The 12,952-nt window shown below is 36.8% G+C and overlaps 3 protein-coding genes across 6 annotated transcripts; 2 read left to right on the top strand and 1 right to left on the bottom strand.

The window, feature by feature from the left end:
- Nucleotides 1-5,677: 5,677 nt before the first annotated feature.
- Nucleotides 5,678-7,373, top strand: LOC116117136 (uncharacterized protein At4g08330, chloroplastic-like). The gene is made up of 2 exons (XM_031403155.1): nt 5,678-5,796; nt 7,028-7,373. The coding sequence occupies exons 1-2, from the start codon at nt 5,678-5,680 to the stop codon at nt 7,371-7,373; spliced, it is 465 nt and encodes a 154-aa protein (XP_031259015.1).
- LOC116117160 (F-box/LRR-repeat protein 12) lies at nt 6,172-8,715 on the top strand. Of its 2 annotated transcripts, XM_031403187.1 has the most exons (3): nt 6,172-6,339; nt 7,028-7,119; nt 7,252-8,715. In XM_031403187.1, the coding sequence occupies exon 3, from the start codon at nt 7,381-7,383 to the stop codon at nt 8,530-8,532; it is 1,152 nt and encodes a 383-aa protein (XP_031259047.1). In that variant the 5' UTR covers nt 6,172-6,339; nt 7,028-7,119; nt 7,252-7,380; the 3' UTR covers nt 8,533-8,715. The 2 variants fall into 2 exon arrangements, with proteins under 2 accessions (XP_031259047.1, XP_031259046.1); XM_031403186.1 differs by having other exon boundaries at nt 7,028-8,715.
- Nucleotides 8,716-9,384: 669 nt separating this feature from the next.
- LOC116117162 (peroxisomal membrane protein 13) lies at nt 9,385-12,538 on the bottom strand. 3 transcript variants are annotated; one of them, XM_031403190.1, is made up of 6 exons: nt 12,388-12,538; nt 11,686-11,922; nt 11,473-11,574; nt 10,885-11,117; nt 10,134-10,226; nt 9,385-9,960 (listed from the first exon to the last, which is right to left on the bottom strand). In XM_031403190.1, exons 1-6 carry the CDS (start codon nt 12,413-12,415, stop codon nt 9,745-9,747), a joined length of 909 nt encoding a protein of 302 aa, XP_031259050.1. In that variant the 5' UTR covers nt 12,416-12,538; the 3' UTR covers nt 9,385-9,744. The 3 variants fall into 3 exon arrangements, with proteins under 3 accessions (XP_031259050.1, XP_031259049.1, XP_031259051.1); XM_031403189.1 differs by having other exon boundaries at nt 10,885-11,120; nt 11,476-11,574; XM_031403191.1 differs by lacking the exon at nt 10,885-11,117 and having other exon boundaries at nt 11,240-11,574.
- Between the last annotated feature and the right edge of the window lie 414 nt (nt 12,539-12,952).

The following is a 12,952-nucleotide window of genomic DNA, read 5'->3' as shown; positions in this document are numbered from 1 at the left end:
CCCTCATCTACATACACTCTTACGGGCCGTACAATTTCTTCTTCTTCTTATGCCATCAATTAAGTGGCGTGTGTGGAGAATTTCTTCTTCTTATCACCCATGGGTTCCCCATCGCAACACCTATTCTTTATCTTCTTTAGCACTTCTTTATTTAATTCTTTAGTACTTTTCTTTCTCTCTTTATTCTTAAAAAAAAAATCCTTATTCTTTCTTTAAGTTCTTATGCATATCAAATATATGCATGTGGATGGCTCATGTTATGTTTCTTCTTAGGTACAATTATCAATACATGTGCATGTTGCACAAATTAAGTTTCTCTACTCATGCATATGCTTCTCTTAGGCATTTCATCAAACAATAAGCATACATACAAAATTCTATTTTAACCAAATTCTCTTCTTTCTTGGACCATCCATAATTGGAGTACAACTCCTTTGAATCATCACAAATCTTGATCAGAAAATACACTTCCAATATTATACTCAAATTCTTTCTAATTGTAATCAACTTCACTTGGTCACTACAATCTCAACTCCACTTTTCATGGCTCAAATCTACTCATCAAAAGCCATATACTCAACAATAGATCATCTCAACTCATATACCTATACATGCTACAAATCATGATTGCTTAAATCTTGCTTGAGTTGATTTACTTACATTTTTCTTGAGTAGTTTCACAAAAGCTCACTATCTTTGTTAGACTTGTCTTTTCTCAAACCTTTTTGATGCTTAGGATCAAATCCTTGTCAAAATCCACCAAAAGCCCTCAATTTCCCTAGCAAATGGATGATAATGTGGAGAGGGAAGTGGAGGTGTATGTGGGTGTAGGAATGGAGTGGGTTCTAAGGCTACACCCTAGCTCATATAATAAACACTCCTTCCCATTTTGCCCTTGCACTTTCTTAAAAATTCCATCTTTACCCTTTATTCTTTACAAATACACCCTCACTCTAATGCATTCTCCTGAAATTTCCTTGCATTTCACTCCCCACTTTTCGCTAATTAGGGGTAGAATGGCACTTCACCTCTATGGAATTTCTCGACTCATAAGAAAATTAGCTAACTCTTCGCCCTGGCGAAAAAAAAAACAGAGTGTATGTCACCGCGCAAAGCTTTTCTTCGCCCTGGCAAAGTTTGCACTTCCATGATTTCGCCAATCCTTCAACAAAATCAGGGCTTCCAGCAACTTCAACAACTTACAAACTTAACCAAGGACACCAACAACAAAACAACATATCAATCTAACTTAGGGCCAACAAACAACACCAAGACAAAAAGTAAGCATACAAACTACGTACTCAAAGTGGGCATTACAAGTTTGGTAAACACCATCGAGTGTCGTACAATTCTAGAATAATAAATGAGCTGCTGCTCCTTTTGATATTATCATTCGAATATTTGGGGTCCTTGTCCTGTTTTGTCTAAATCTGGGTATAAAACTTTGGTACTTTGTTTATGATTTTTCCCGTGTAACTTGGCTATATTTTATGGAAAATTGTTTTGGGTTATTTCCATTTTTGTGACTTTTATGATGAGATACAAAATAAATTTACCTCTTCTATTAAATTTTGTAGAGTGTAATGCCAAAGAATATTTCTCTACATCTTTTTCTTCTTTTTTTGTCCACCATGGGTATTATTCACCAGTCTCCTGTATGTATACACCTCAACAAAATGGGGTTGTTGAAAAAAAATCGCATTTGTTGGAGTCGCTCTTACACTTTTTCTAAAGAGTTATGGGCAGATGCGGTTTCTACTGCTTGTTATTTGATTAATTGAATGCCCTCCTCTGTTTTGGGTGGTCGATTCCTTACTCTATTCTTTTTCCTTCTCAGTCTTTATTTCCTCTCTCCCAAAGGGTTATTGTTGCTTTTCTCCTACATGGGTCGTATATTGTCTCAACTGATGTTTAGTTTTTTGAAAATACTTTTATGTAGACTCATCAGATTCATCCCCCCCTAGTGTCCCTGATGATATTCTATTTATACAATTACTAGCACCATTCCTCACCCCCTCCTCATCCTCCTCTCACCAAGTTTACATTCGTCAGGAACTCAGCACACACTTATGACACTCATATCGCACTTCTAACTCATTTCCCCTACCGTCCTTCGTCTTAGGATCCAGATCCTTCTGACCTTGATCTTCCCATTGCTCTTCGTATTTTTACCTTGATTTCCACTTGGAATCGCGAATATCTTCGTTCTTTTGGATTGTTCACCTTCAAAAAACCACATCTTTTCAAACAAGATAGCTATTAGTCATCAAGCACGCTTTGGGAAACAAAAAACCTTTTGTATTCTATGCCACTTTTGTACTACATGCGTGCCATATGCTCATAACACGTGTGCCACGCACATAGGATGTGCCTTGCAAACATCTCATACATACCACTTGAACACCCTATACGAATTTGTTACATACCTCTTCTTGAAAAGCACCACACTATTGTTGGGATTCATGCATTTTGGACATGGAAATGGAGAGAAAATGATGATCAAGATGATGGACATAAGGTAGAAAACAAACCATTATAACATTAACATATTAATGTAAGAAAATGATAGAAAATTACCAACTCCTTTTGCTATTAAAAGCTTGATGTTGAAACTTGGAGTCTAGATTCTTCAAAAGTGAATGAAGACACTCAAAATGAAGTCCACCCAATCCAAAGATGAGAGAGCCGAGAGAGTGAGAGAGAAAGTGAGAGATTGCTTTTTGTTTCAATTGATTCAATTGAATTAAAATGGTATAAAACTTAATTTATATACCATGGGCACAAAGTGTAATTTTAAATTGTTTTGGGAAGACCTCAAACAATTTAAAATTAACTTGAGAATAAACATTTATGTCAAGTCCTTGGTTTTATGGTTAATTCATAATTAGACCAAATTTCAATTCCATTAAATATTCTAACCCTTTAGAATAAAACCAATGCACTTTTGCCCCCATCATTGAATCTAATTCAATAATAATATTTAATAAATCCTTATTACCCTGGGTTAGTACTAGCTATCCATAGATAATCATTTCTTACCAATACATTAATTCGGATGCAACCGTTTACGTTCGAACATCATTAATTTGATTAATGATATGTATTTCTCTCTCTCATTGAGCTTGGTTTTATGTGTGACCATTTTGGTTCATTATGATCTAGCCGTGGGCTCAATATCTGATTTTGATATGTTTCGTTATAGTTCTTTATAATCAAAATTCCCACTGATGGTGGTAGACGTCTAGCAATGTTCCATAACCCCTAAACCATAATGAAGTGTAAACTCCAATGAACCTATTCTGATCCTACGAACCGTGTAGTCAAATCCCTTCGTTATCTAATCCCGATTAAGAATGGTTCATGGTATGTCAAAACATTTAACTTAATCTTTAATCGAATTGTCAATCGATACAATAGAACTCGTCAACATGAAACTACTTTTCATCTGACATTCACATGAAACTACTTTTCATCTGACATTCATTATACTCTGGCCAGAGATTTCCCGTCTGGGAACTCGAGATTGGACTATTTTGAGTTAACGTATCCCATCTTGACCATCACTTGTCCTCGCACATGAATAACATATGACCAAACTGGCTTATTACACAAGACATGATTAGTCTCGTGCTTATACACCATATGAACTATATGCATCCTATGTTGAATCCAACCATGATGTCTCAAGTCTAAGGATCAGTGGTACACTAGCACGATCCTACGATGCATCATTGACCATATCCATGTGATTCATCGTAATCAGTCGTATTCGATAAACAGTTTACTAACCGTTTATCTATGCTAATGCCTTAGTGAGATACCTCTTATAATCACCCACACTAATACCATCACATGATATTCAATGGAGACATTTAGCATGCCTACTATGCAATGTTATTGCCCAATTAACATTACTTACGTAGGGAATTCTTTGATGATTTGATCTTCTAAAGATCCATGTCATCCTTACATTTCACATGCAATATTGAATATAATATAATATAAATGAAGTAGAAAATCAACATGTGAAATAAGAACACCTTCTTTTATTCATAATACATTTACAAGATATAATGTCATGAAACCGACAACACGATTGATTCCTAGGGCATACACTAACAACTATAATGTCGAGCTGACCTAAAAACACAAACTTAGTCAACACTCATTTCAAGAACAAACACCAGACAACGTCGTGTGACAATCGAGCCTCAATGAGCTAGAAATCAACTCTAATTGACTTAACTTTGAGCAGACCTCATGCTTCAAAGTGCATGAAGGAGTGTGCCTATGTAAGGAACCCCAAGCTCTTGCTCGATATGTTAGCTCGAGACCTTGTTGAGTCGGGTTCTATAAGCTTTAATGCTCAAGCCACAAACTCATTGGCCTCTATGCTTTGCTCGACACGACATGTCGAGTGAGCTATTAACATTTAACATGACATGTCATTCGTCGAGCAACATGCACCTTTCACTTGACATTGTCCCACTTCGTTGAATACACCGCTTGACATAGAATGTCGAGCTAACTACTCCAACTCATATCAACTCGACATTTCCATCTCGTGATTTATCATTCAGTTCAAACCTTGTCCTTCTCATACCCATTTGACATAATGATGAGCAAGGGGTTTCTAAGTTCCTCCTCCTTTTTGCTCAACACGAATTGTCGAGTAGATGTATACGACAACCGTATGACAGGTCAAACTAACATCCACGAGATCAAAGTAGACGTCATTTTTTCATTGGTCTATTCGACTTACATGCTTCTAGACACCAACTTATTCACTTGGACCTTGTATTCGACTTGATATACTCTTTTAAGCTAAGAACTTCTTAACTTAGAGAGTGGGGGACCAATTATATGGGAAAAAATCTTTACTGGGCCCATGTTAGACCTAATTGCTGTCAACTCTATGCCATGACCTAACCACATTAGGCTCTATGTCAAAGCATATCTCGTAGAGGACCCACTATATGAGGTGGCCCATTCTATATGCTGGTCCATTCCAAGAGCTAGCTCGTTCCACGAGTCAGGTCATTCTACGATATGGGTCGTTCTGCGATATGGACCGACCTACGGTTCATGCCATACTATGAATCGAGTCACTTTATGGGTTGGGTCATCCCATGCTCTAGTCTATCGGTTACACGACCTATCATCAACTTTACAAACCAAGTCTCACGTCCCTTCAACTAAGTCACAACTAAATTCGAACCTCCAGCCACGTAGCATGATACTCGAAAAAAGATTACAACGTCTTCACCAAGTCAGCTGACTTAGAGTCGACATTCATTCCTCAACGGGACTTTGAGTCTTGTGGAAGCTTTAACACCCCAGTCGCCTGTAAATATCAAGGTCGACCCTCTTAGAAGGGACCTCAGAACGTACTTTGTACTTTACTTTCACACTTTACAATTCATTCCTCACACTCTCACTTTTACTCTGTTGTAGTGCCACCATTTCACACCATAGAGTCAAGTTCCAACCACTCTATGACGATTGCCATGCCACAACTCCATGATCACGATGACTTCTATCAACTCCATCCCATTTTTTGCTTCGCTTTGCTTAATTCTTTTTCACTCGTTCTAACTTAACCGTCAAAGTCCTTTGGGCCAGCACCACCTTGGTGTTAAGGACTTTACGTTCATCCTCCTTTTCTCTTGATATCACCATGGATAGCTTACAGAACATGGATAAGGTTCTTACTAAATTGAACCATTCAATTGATTTGGAGCCGGAGGTGGAGGAGAAGGGGAGTTGCGATTGTGACCGCCATGATCTAGGCAAGAGGCAACCAAATTGGGTTGCTAAATTTTGGGCAGATAAGGTCTTGGTCATCTTGGAGAAGGGGAGGGGGAAAGAAAGATGAAGAGGATAGAAAGAGAGAAGAAGAAGAAAGAAGAAAGGTGAACAAAAAGAAAAGAGAAGGGTGGTGAAGGACAAAGAATAAAGAAGGGTATTTTCATCTTTACATTGTTTATATCATGTCAGTTACCTAATTTTACTAACCTGGTCTTAACTATTGGGAAAGTGTCGTTTTAAAACTTTTTGGGTGGGAAAGGGTCATGAGGCAAAACCTTGGGGGGTTGCTGTGGATGCGTATGTAATGTCGTGCACTATAAAACAGAGTCCGAAGTGAAAGCAGGTTTTAAATAATGAAAAAAGTCAAGTCACACCAATAAACAACTGGTGTTTCTGCAACAACACGACCAGAACAAATAAGTAATCAAAATATCTAGATCTGATTGGCTGTCAATCATTCTAATGAAATCAAATCGTGGACTTTTATCTGATCCTCAGCAAGATAATGTCCCAAGCTGATGTCTCTTACAGGTTCATCTCCTTTCTTTTTCTTAAATTTTTTTTTTTTTTAAATTTAAATTTGCGTTTTTATTGCTCAAGTTCATATTTTTTTGGGTAAGTTCAAGTTCATATTTTTACATGTGGGTCTGATGTAATTTCAGTTTATCTGTTGTAAAAATCTCATCTTTATTTATTTCGATTTTTAAAAATAACAAGTTGTCTAGTTCTGCTTTTTTTTTTAATTATTTTAATTTTAGCTTTTAATTGGATTATGGAAATTGGCCTTGATTGATTTTTTTATGGCGTCGTGGTGGTACTGTTTACAGAAGATTGTGGCATGTTTGATTTGTGATCTGGAAACAATTTTTTTTTTTTTTTTTGTTCTTAGAAACAAGGGATGTTAAAGATTTTAATAAATGTGTTTGATTGAGAGTATCTGAAAATAGTTTTCAGATACAATTTAAAAAAGTAGCTCAAAATGTAAAAACAATTTTAGGTTAGGAGTTGTGAGTTTTGGTTGATTGTAAGATGTTCATCAGAGCTAAATTATATTACACAATGACATAACAAGCTGAGATTGTTACATATAAAACCCGCGTTACTGGTAATAGCATGATGTGATTTTGACATTTCTTTAATTACTTGTTTGTTATCTGCAGTTGTGGTTGCAATTGTAGCATTAGCTAAACTGATATGTTTTTGCCCTTTTGCATACCAGCTGTGGGTCTTGCGGATACCCTCTAAACTTATCATCTTTGAATCGCATCACCTCTGGCATAGGATCTGAGTATCAGAAATCCATAAAGAAAGGTTTTATCTCTTTCCTTTCTGTTGATCTAAGTCGATTCACACAGGTTGATGAGGTGAATTGCTTTCCTGTATCTTGGGGACGTTATGGTTCAAAAACTAAACTCTTATGTCGTAAATGTGGGGTTCATATAGGCTATGGATATGGCTACTCACCTGCGCTTTGTGGTTTTGACTCCCCTAATACAACTAGCTCAGCGTATAAAAAGTTCACTATAAAGGTCCGAGCGCTACAGCCTTCAGAAGATTGCCAATAAGGTTGATATGGAAGATCCATCTGGTGATGGACGCACCTATATCATGCACCTGCCTGATGATTGCCTCTGTCATATTTTCCAAGGGCTTCGAGGTTGCTCTGACCGTGTATCTTTTGGTTTGACTTGCCATCGCTGGCTTAAAATTCAAAATTTATGTCGCAGATCCTTGGAATTCCAATGTTCATTCTCCCAACCCTCCCAGACTACTCTTAACATTAATTCCTACCATCTCTACAGGCTGCTCACTCGTTTTCAGCATTTAGAGTTTTTGTCTCTTTGTGGTTGCACTGAGCTACCTGATTCGGGCCTAAACCAGTTGCAGTATTATGGTTCAAAGTTACAAACTATTATTCTGGATTGTTGTTTCCGAATCACTGATAATGGACTTTCCCAGATTGGTGCTTGGTGTCCATCTATAACAAGTATTAGTCTGTATAGGTGCAATGTTACTGATGCAGGGTTAGAAATTTTGGCTAATGCTTGCTCAACTTTGATGCATGTGAATCTTTCATATTGCTTACAAATTTCTGACTGTGGGTTAAAAGTTCTTTCGCAAAGATGCAGTCAACTTGGAGCAGTAAAGATATCTTGTTGTAGCGGTATAACTGGTGTTGGCTTCAGAGGATGTTCAGCAACTTTAGCTTATATTGATGCTGAATCTTGCAACCTTAGACCAGAGGGGATAACAGGGATTGTTAGTGGAGGTGGGCTAGAGATTTTAAATGTTTCTTCCATAAACTGGCTTGGTCAAGGTGGATTGGCAGCGATTGGGACAGGATATGCCTCAAGGCTTAAAATTCTTAACTTTCGAATGTGCAGAAGTGTTGGTGATGCGGCTATTATGGCTATTGCGAAGGGGTGTCCCTTACTTAAAGAGTGGAACTTAGCAATATGCCATGGGGTAGGGTTTTCAGGATGGGAATCTATTGGATTAAACTGCAATAATTTGGTGAAACTGCATGTGAATCGCTGTCGGAATCTATGTCCTCGTGGACTGGACGCTATTAGAGATGGGTGCAGACGGCTCTTGGTCTTATACATGAATCAGAATCCTCGAATATCTACATATTCAATAGAGTTGTTTAAACTGTATAGAGGTGACGTGGAGATAAAGGAAGAAGAAATAATATGTGTAGGGCCCGATTGGAAGGATCATTAGATGGGCATTTGTGGGTACATACTTTTCAAAGACTGAACTTGGTTAGTATGCCATTAATGAAGCAGCAATTCTGATGAATGTTAAGATTTACTTTGGTAAGGTGGCTTATTGTTGTTCAATGATACTAATTGTATCAACATAATAATAACCTTTGAATAGGCATCTTAAATGTGATCTTTTCGCACAGCTATTTACATATTAGTATATTACAGGGTCGGAGGATCTTCATGTTCTGTTTTTATATAACTATTCGAAAAACACTTGGACGTTTGCTAATACCAAGTTGAGGTTATGCATCTTGCTTCCGCATGTCTTCGATCCTAAGCATGACATTTATTAGACATTTTGAGCTGTGTGATCAATAAGCTTAATTTTGTTGATGAACCAGTACATTGAATCTCTAATCTGTGTTTTTGAATAAGTCCACCTTGGCCTTATTGTTCTCCCTTGATAATCTTAGACTGGGGAAATCAGAGAGAAGTGCAGACTGCAGAGTAAAGGAAAAGAATCATGTTCTCTCCTTTTATCTCTTTCCATTTTCTGATTAATCACTCTGCCCAACTTGGCCTTTTTGTCATTGTGCTTGTCAGTACTCTGTAAGCTCTACCAGAATTGAACACAACATACATAATAAGTCTTCATAAAGAACTTACAAATCAAAGAAATGTATGTTATTAAAGTAACTCCTTTAAGTGTCATTGCTCTGGTATAAAATAAATCACATCAGCCAAAATAATCAAGAGAAACAATGTATAACTTTGCTTTATCAACCAATTTTTGCAAACACAGACAATTCTCCGGGACCATATGCAGAGCCTTTAACTCCATCATATATGCTCACATAAGACAGTATACAAGACACAATGAACTTTCGAAAACAAAAATTTATTCATGAGTAATTTCACATTTCGATATTGAAAGCCTATATATCCCTTACATTATAGGATATGTTATTGCAATTTTCCCATCTCAACACAGGTTGTCCTTTGGTACAAAAACAACAGATGCAGAAACACTATATTCTATTTCACAGAAAAATAACACATTTTTTCATGATAAAAAGAAACATTTTAAGCAAAAGGCGATCTTCATGTTCAGCCTAACCAATGCAATAAGAGTACATCGTTACTTCCTCCTGAATCCCAGCTACCACAAAGCTCCCGGTTTTTGGTTGGTTTCTCAGGGCAAAAACAGCAGACTGGGAGGTATTAACTAACTGCTGCCATTCTCTCCCCATACATTGTCCCATGCACCACCTGGGGCAGGTTTAGGGCCCTCAATGTAATTCTGATTCCCGTGGGGGTTGTGGGGGCCTGGAAGCCCATTTGGTCCTGGTTGATTAAGCTTTCTGGGCTTTGTTTTAATTCCCAGCAGTCTTAATACAAATCTAGCCAACTCACCATACAACATTCCAGAGCGATCAAAAAGCTGCAAGTGAAGATGTAATGAATCATTAAGATATACATTACATTTTATACAGGTCAAAGGAAGAACGCTAAGACTTCACTAGTCCAGTTATTTCTTTAATCTAGAAGATTCAAAGCAGATACCAATTATATATGACACATGAATACAGAGAATAAGCATGGAAAAAGAATAACCTGAAGAAGTGCAGTCATAAACAGGTGAAATGCTTGGGTATTCTGATCAATCAAAATTGATATCCGGCCGAAAAAGTTTACAACACCTTGCATCTGCCATCATTAAAAAATGAGTTGTTATCAGTATGTGACTCATCTTAAAAAAAGAGCACTTGCCCCAAACAAAATGTTTCCAACAAGACATATACACGATTAATAAGCTCATATTTATTGTACGAAAAGAATCTGGGTACGAAATTGAACTGTACCAACTATTTTCTACAGTTTGAGATTCATGTATAAATGCTAAATGTACAGAGACAAATAATATTAAGATCAAGATTAGATAATGGCCAGTCACATGAGATGAGGAAAAGCAAGATTCATGCACTAAAGCAATCGAGAGAAGTTCATGCACTAAAGAAAAAAAGTATACATAAAAGCATTCTTTATATTTTGGACCAGCTGATAAGTGAGTTTTGGAAAACTTAAAATCATAAGAGCCAGATTCTAATTAACTAATAGTACAATTTGGGGGGAGGGGGAAAGCAAAACCAATCTTTCTAAACTTAAAAAACTAAACAAAAATATCTGATTCATATTCATTTAGTCAACCACCTGATCAACAGCCAAAGTTGAGGTTTGGCCCAAGAACTAAAAGACTTGACAGTTAATATTAGTGTTTTTCTTCTTGTTAAAAAAACACATAAAATAATGAATCAGGCAATGATTGACGAAAGTAAGAGAAAATTAAAGATTAGTGCTTCCTTACCACTCGAAGGAAGGACATCCAAAAGCCAGGCGGAGATGGTGGACCACCATATGGATTATTTGGGTCTTGATCACCATATGGACCTGGACCCATACCCATACCCATTCCATAACTGCCCATTGACCCTCCAAACCCACTGTTATACATTCCTCCGGCTCCACCATACATGCTAGAACCTCCATACAAACCACCATAACCTCCTCTGTTGTACATGCTGTTACCGTATAATCCACCACCTAAAGACCCTCCCANGTTAATATTAGTGTTTTTCTTCTTGTTAAAAAAACACATAAAATAATGAATCAGGCAATGATTGACGAAAGTAAGAGAAAATTAAAGATTAGTGCTTCCTTACCACTCGAAGGAAGGACATCCAAAAGCCAGGCGGAGATGGTGGACCACCATATGGATTATTTGGGTCTTGATCACCATATGGACCTGGACCCATACCCATACCCATTCCATAACTGCCCATTGACCCTCCAAACCCACTGTTATACATTCCTCCGGCTCCACCATACATGCTAGAACCTCCATACAAACCACCATAACCTCCTCTGTTGTACATGCTGTTACCGTATAATCCACCACCTAAAGACCCTCCCAATCCACCATATGATGAACCATACATTCCTGATCCATAAGTTCCTGACCCATAACCCGAGTTATAATTCAGACCAGACCCATAACCTGCATCACCATGAAAATAATCAAGAACCATATAAGCAGCCATGGAACTGAAATATATTACAAAATAGAAGAACAATGTCATTACACAAATATTAGAAGAGCAACATATACCTCCATAAGTACTCCCATAATTTTGTTGCTCCCACGGCCTGGTGGGTGGTACAGGTCGACTAAGTGTGTTTCTATTTACAGCTGTATTCCTATCAGCAGCCGAAACAATTTCGCCCGGTCTTGCAGTACCAGAAGCCTCAACTACATCACTGGTACTGCCAGACGATGGTGGATTAAAAGGTGAAGGACCTGATGCAGTCCCTGTTCGCTCCCAAGGCTTCGCCGGAGCTCCAGTACCTACAAATAAAGCAATCACACATAAATTAACAAATCATAAAGAAGTTAAAAACATTGCACAAAATCAATGAAAATGCAAGAATGCTAAAACACTGTTTTAATAACATACAATGCCTGATTGAATAAAGCTACTATCTTTACATTATAACTGACCCAATAAGGGTACCAAGTACCCGCCAGTGGCCTCAAAAAGTGAAAAATCTATGCCTTTACCAAAATTAAAGATAACATATCAAAGACCAAATACGAAATACGAAATCAATAGCAGAAACTAAAGATAAACCCATCAGGACCATACAAATCATTATACAAAAAAACTAAACACAACCCATAAAAAAGAAACGACTTCTTAGCATGATTCCCGGCACAATTAAAAGATGAAAACCCTAAGAGAAAATTGATCAATAGAACCAATACAGAAACCAAAATTGGAAAAAAAATAAAACAAAATTGAATAAAACGGACCTGGTGGTTGCTGCGAATTGGAGTCCATGGGCGATTGAATGAATTATTGAGGCGTGTGTGTTATCTCTGACCTGACCTCACGCCCACCTATGAAACGCGGTATGCTCAGAGAAAGAGAGCAGCCAACAAATTGTTGTTTATTTTGCTTTGCTACTTGATTGACTTGTCTTTTTGTACAGTATATACTGAGGATTATCTTGTAATTTTATTTTTCTACTTTTGGCCCACACTCTCTTTTTACTACTAATTACTTAACCATTCATATCCAATTTAACTAATTTTCTTTTTAATATCTCAAAAATAAAAAAAATATATAAATATTTTTATTTAATATAAAAACAATTATATTTATGTGAATCTATATCTAAATTTTTTTTTATCTTATCTAATAAATATAAATATATTTAATACACCTATTAAACACTTCTTTGCTAATAATTTATTTCTTTATATTTTATGCTATTTTTTCCCCTTTTTGTGCATGTTTATTCCTTGATTTTGGGTTATTGGAAAATATATATAATTCTATATTATATATATACATATAAATATATATAATATTCGA

The sequence above is a fragment of the Pistacia vera genome, unplaced genomic scaffold, assembly GCF_008641045.1.
Source record: "Pistacia vera cultivar Batoury unplaced genomic scaffold, PisVer_v2 Contig80, whole genome shotgun sequence".
In the NCBI taxonomy this organism is placed as follows: Eukaryota; Viridiplantae; Streptophyta; class Magnoliopsida; order Sapindales; family Anacardiaceae; genus Pistacia; species Pistacia vera.
Note: the sequence above shows the minus strand (reverse complement) of the source record. Positions and strands in the feature narration are given on the sequence as shown.

Coding starts and splice junctions, on each gene's coding strand:
- LOC116117160 (XM_031403187.1), top strand. CDS start 7,381: ATGGAAGATCCATCTGGTGATGGACGCACCTATATCATGCACCTGCCT.
- LOC116117136 (XM_031403155.1), top strand. CDS start 5,678: ATGGATAGCTTACAGAACATGGATAAGGTTCTTACTAAATTGAACCAT. Junction 5,797..7,027: donor CGCCATGATCTAGGCAAGAG/GCAACCAAATTG, acceptor TTTGCATACCAG/CTGTGGGTCTTGCGGATACC.
- LOC116117162 (XM_031403191.1), bottom strand. CDS start 12,415: ATGGACTCCAATTCGCAGCAACCACCAG. Junction 11,923..12,387: donor CAATTCGCAGCAACCACCAG/GTCCGTTTTATT, acceptor CTTTATTTGTAG/GTACTGGAGCTCCGGCGAAG. Junction 11,575..11,685: donor TTATGGGAGTACTTATGGAG/GTATATGTTGCT, acceptor ATGGTGATGCAG/GTTATGGGTCTGGTCTGAAT.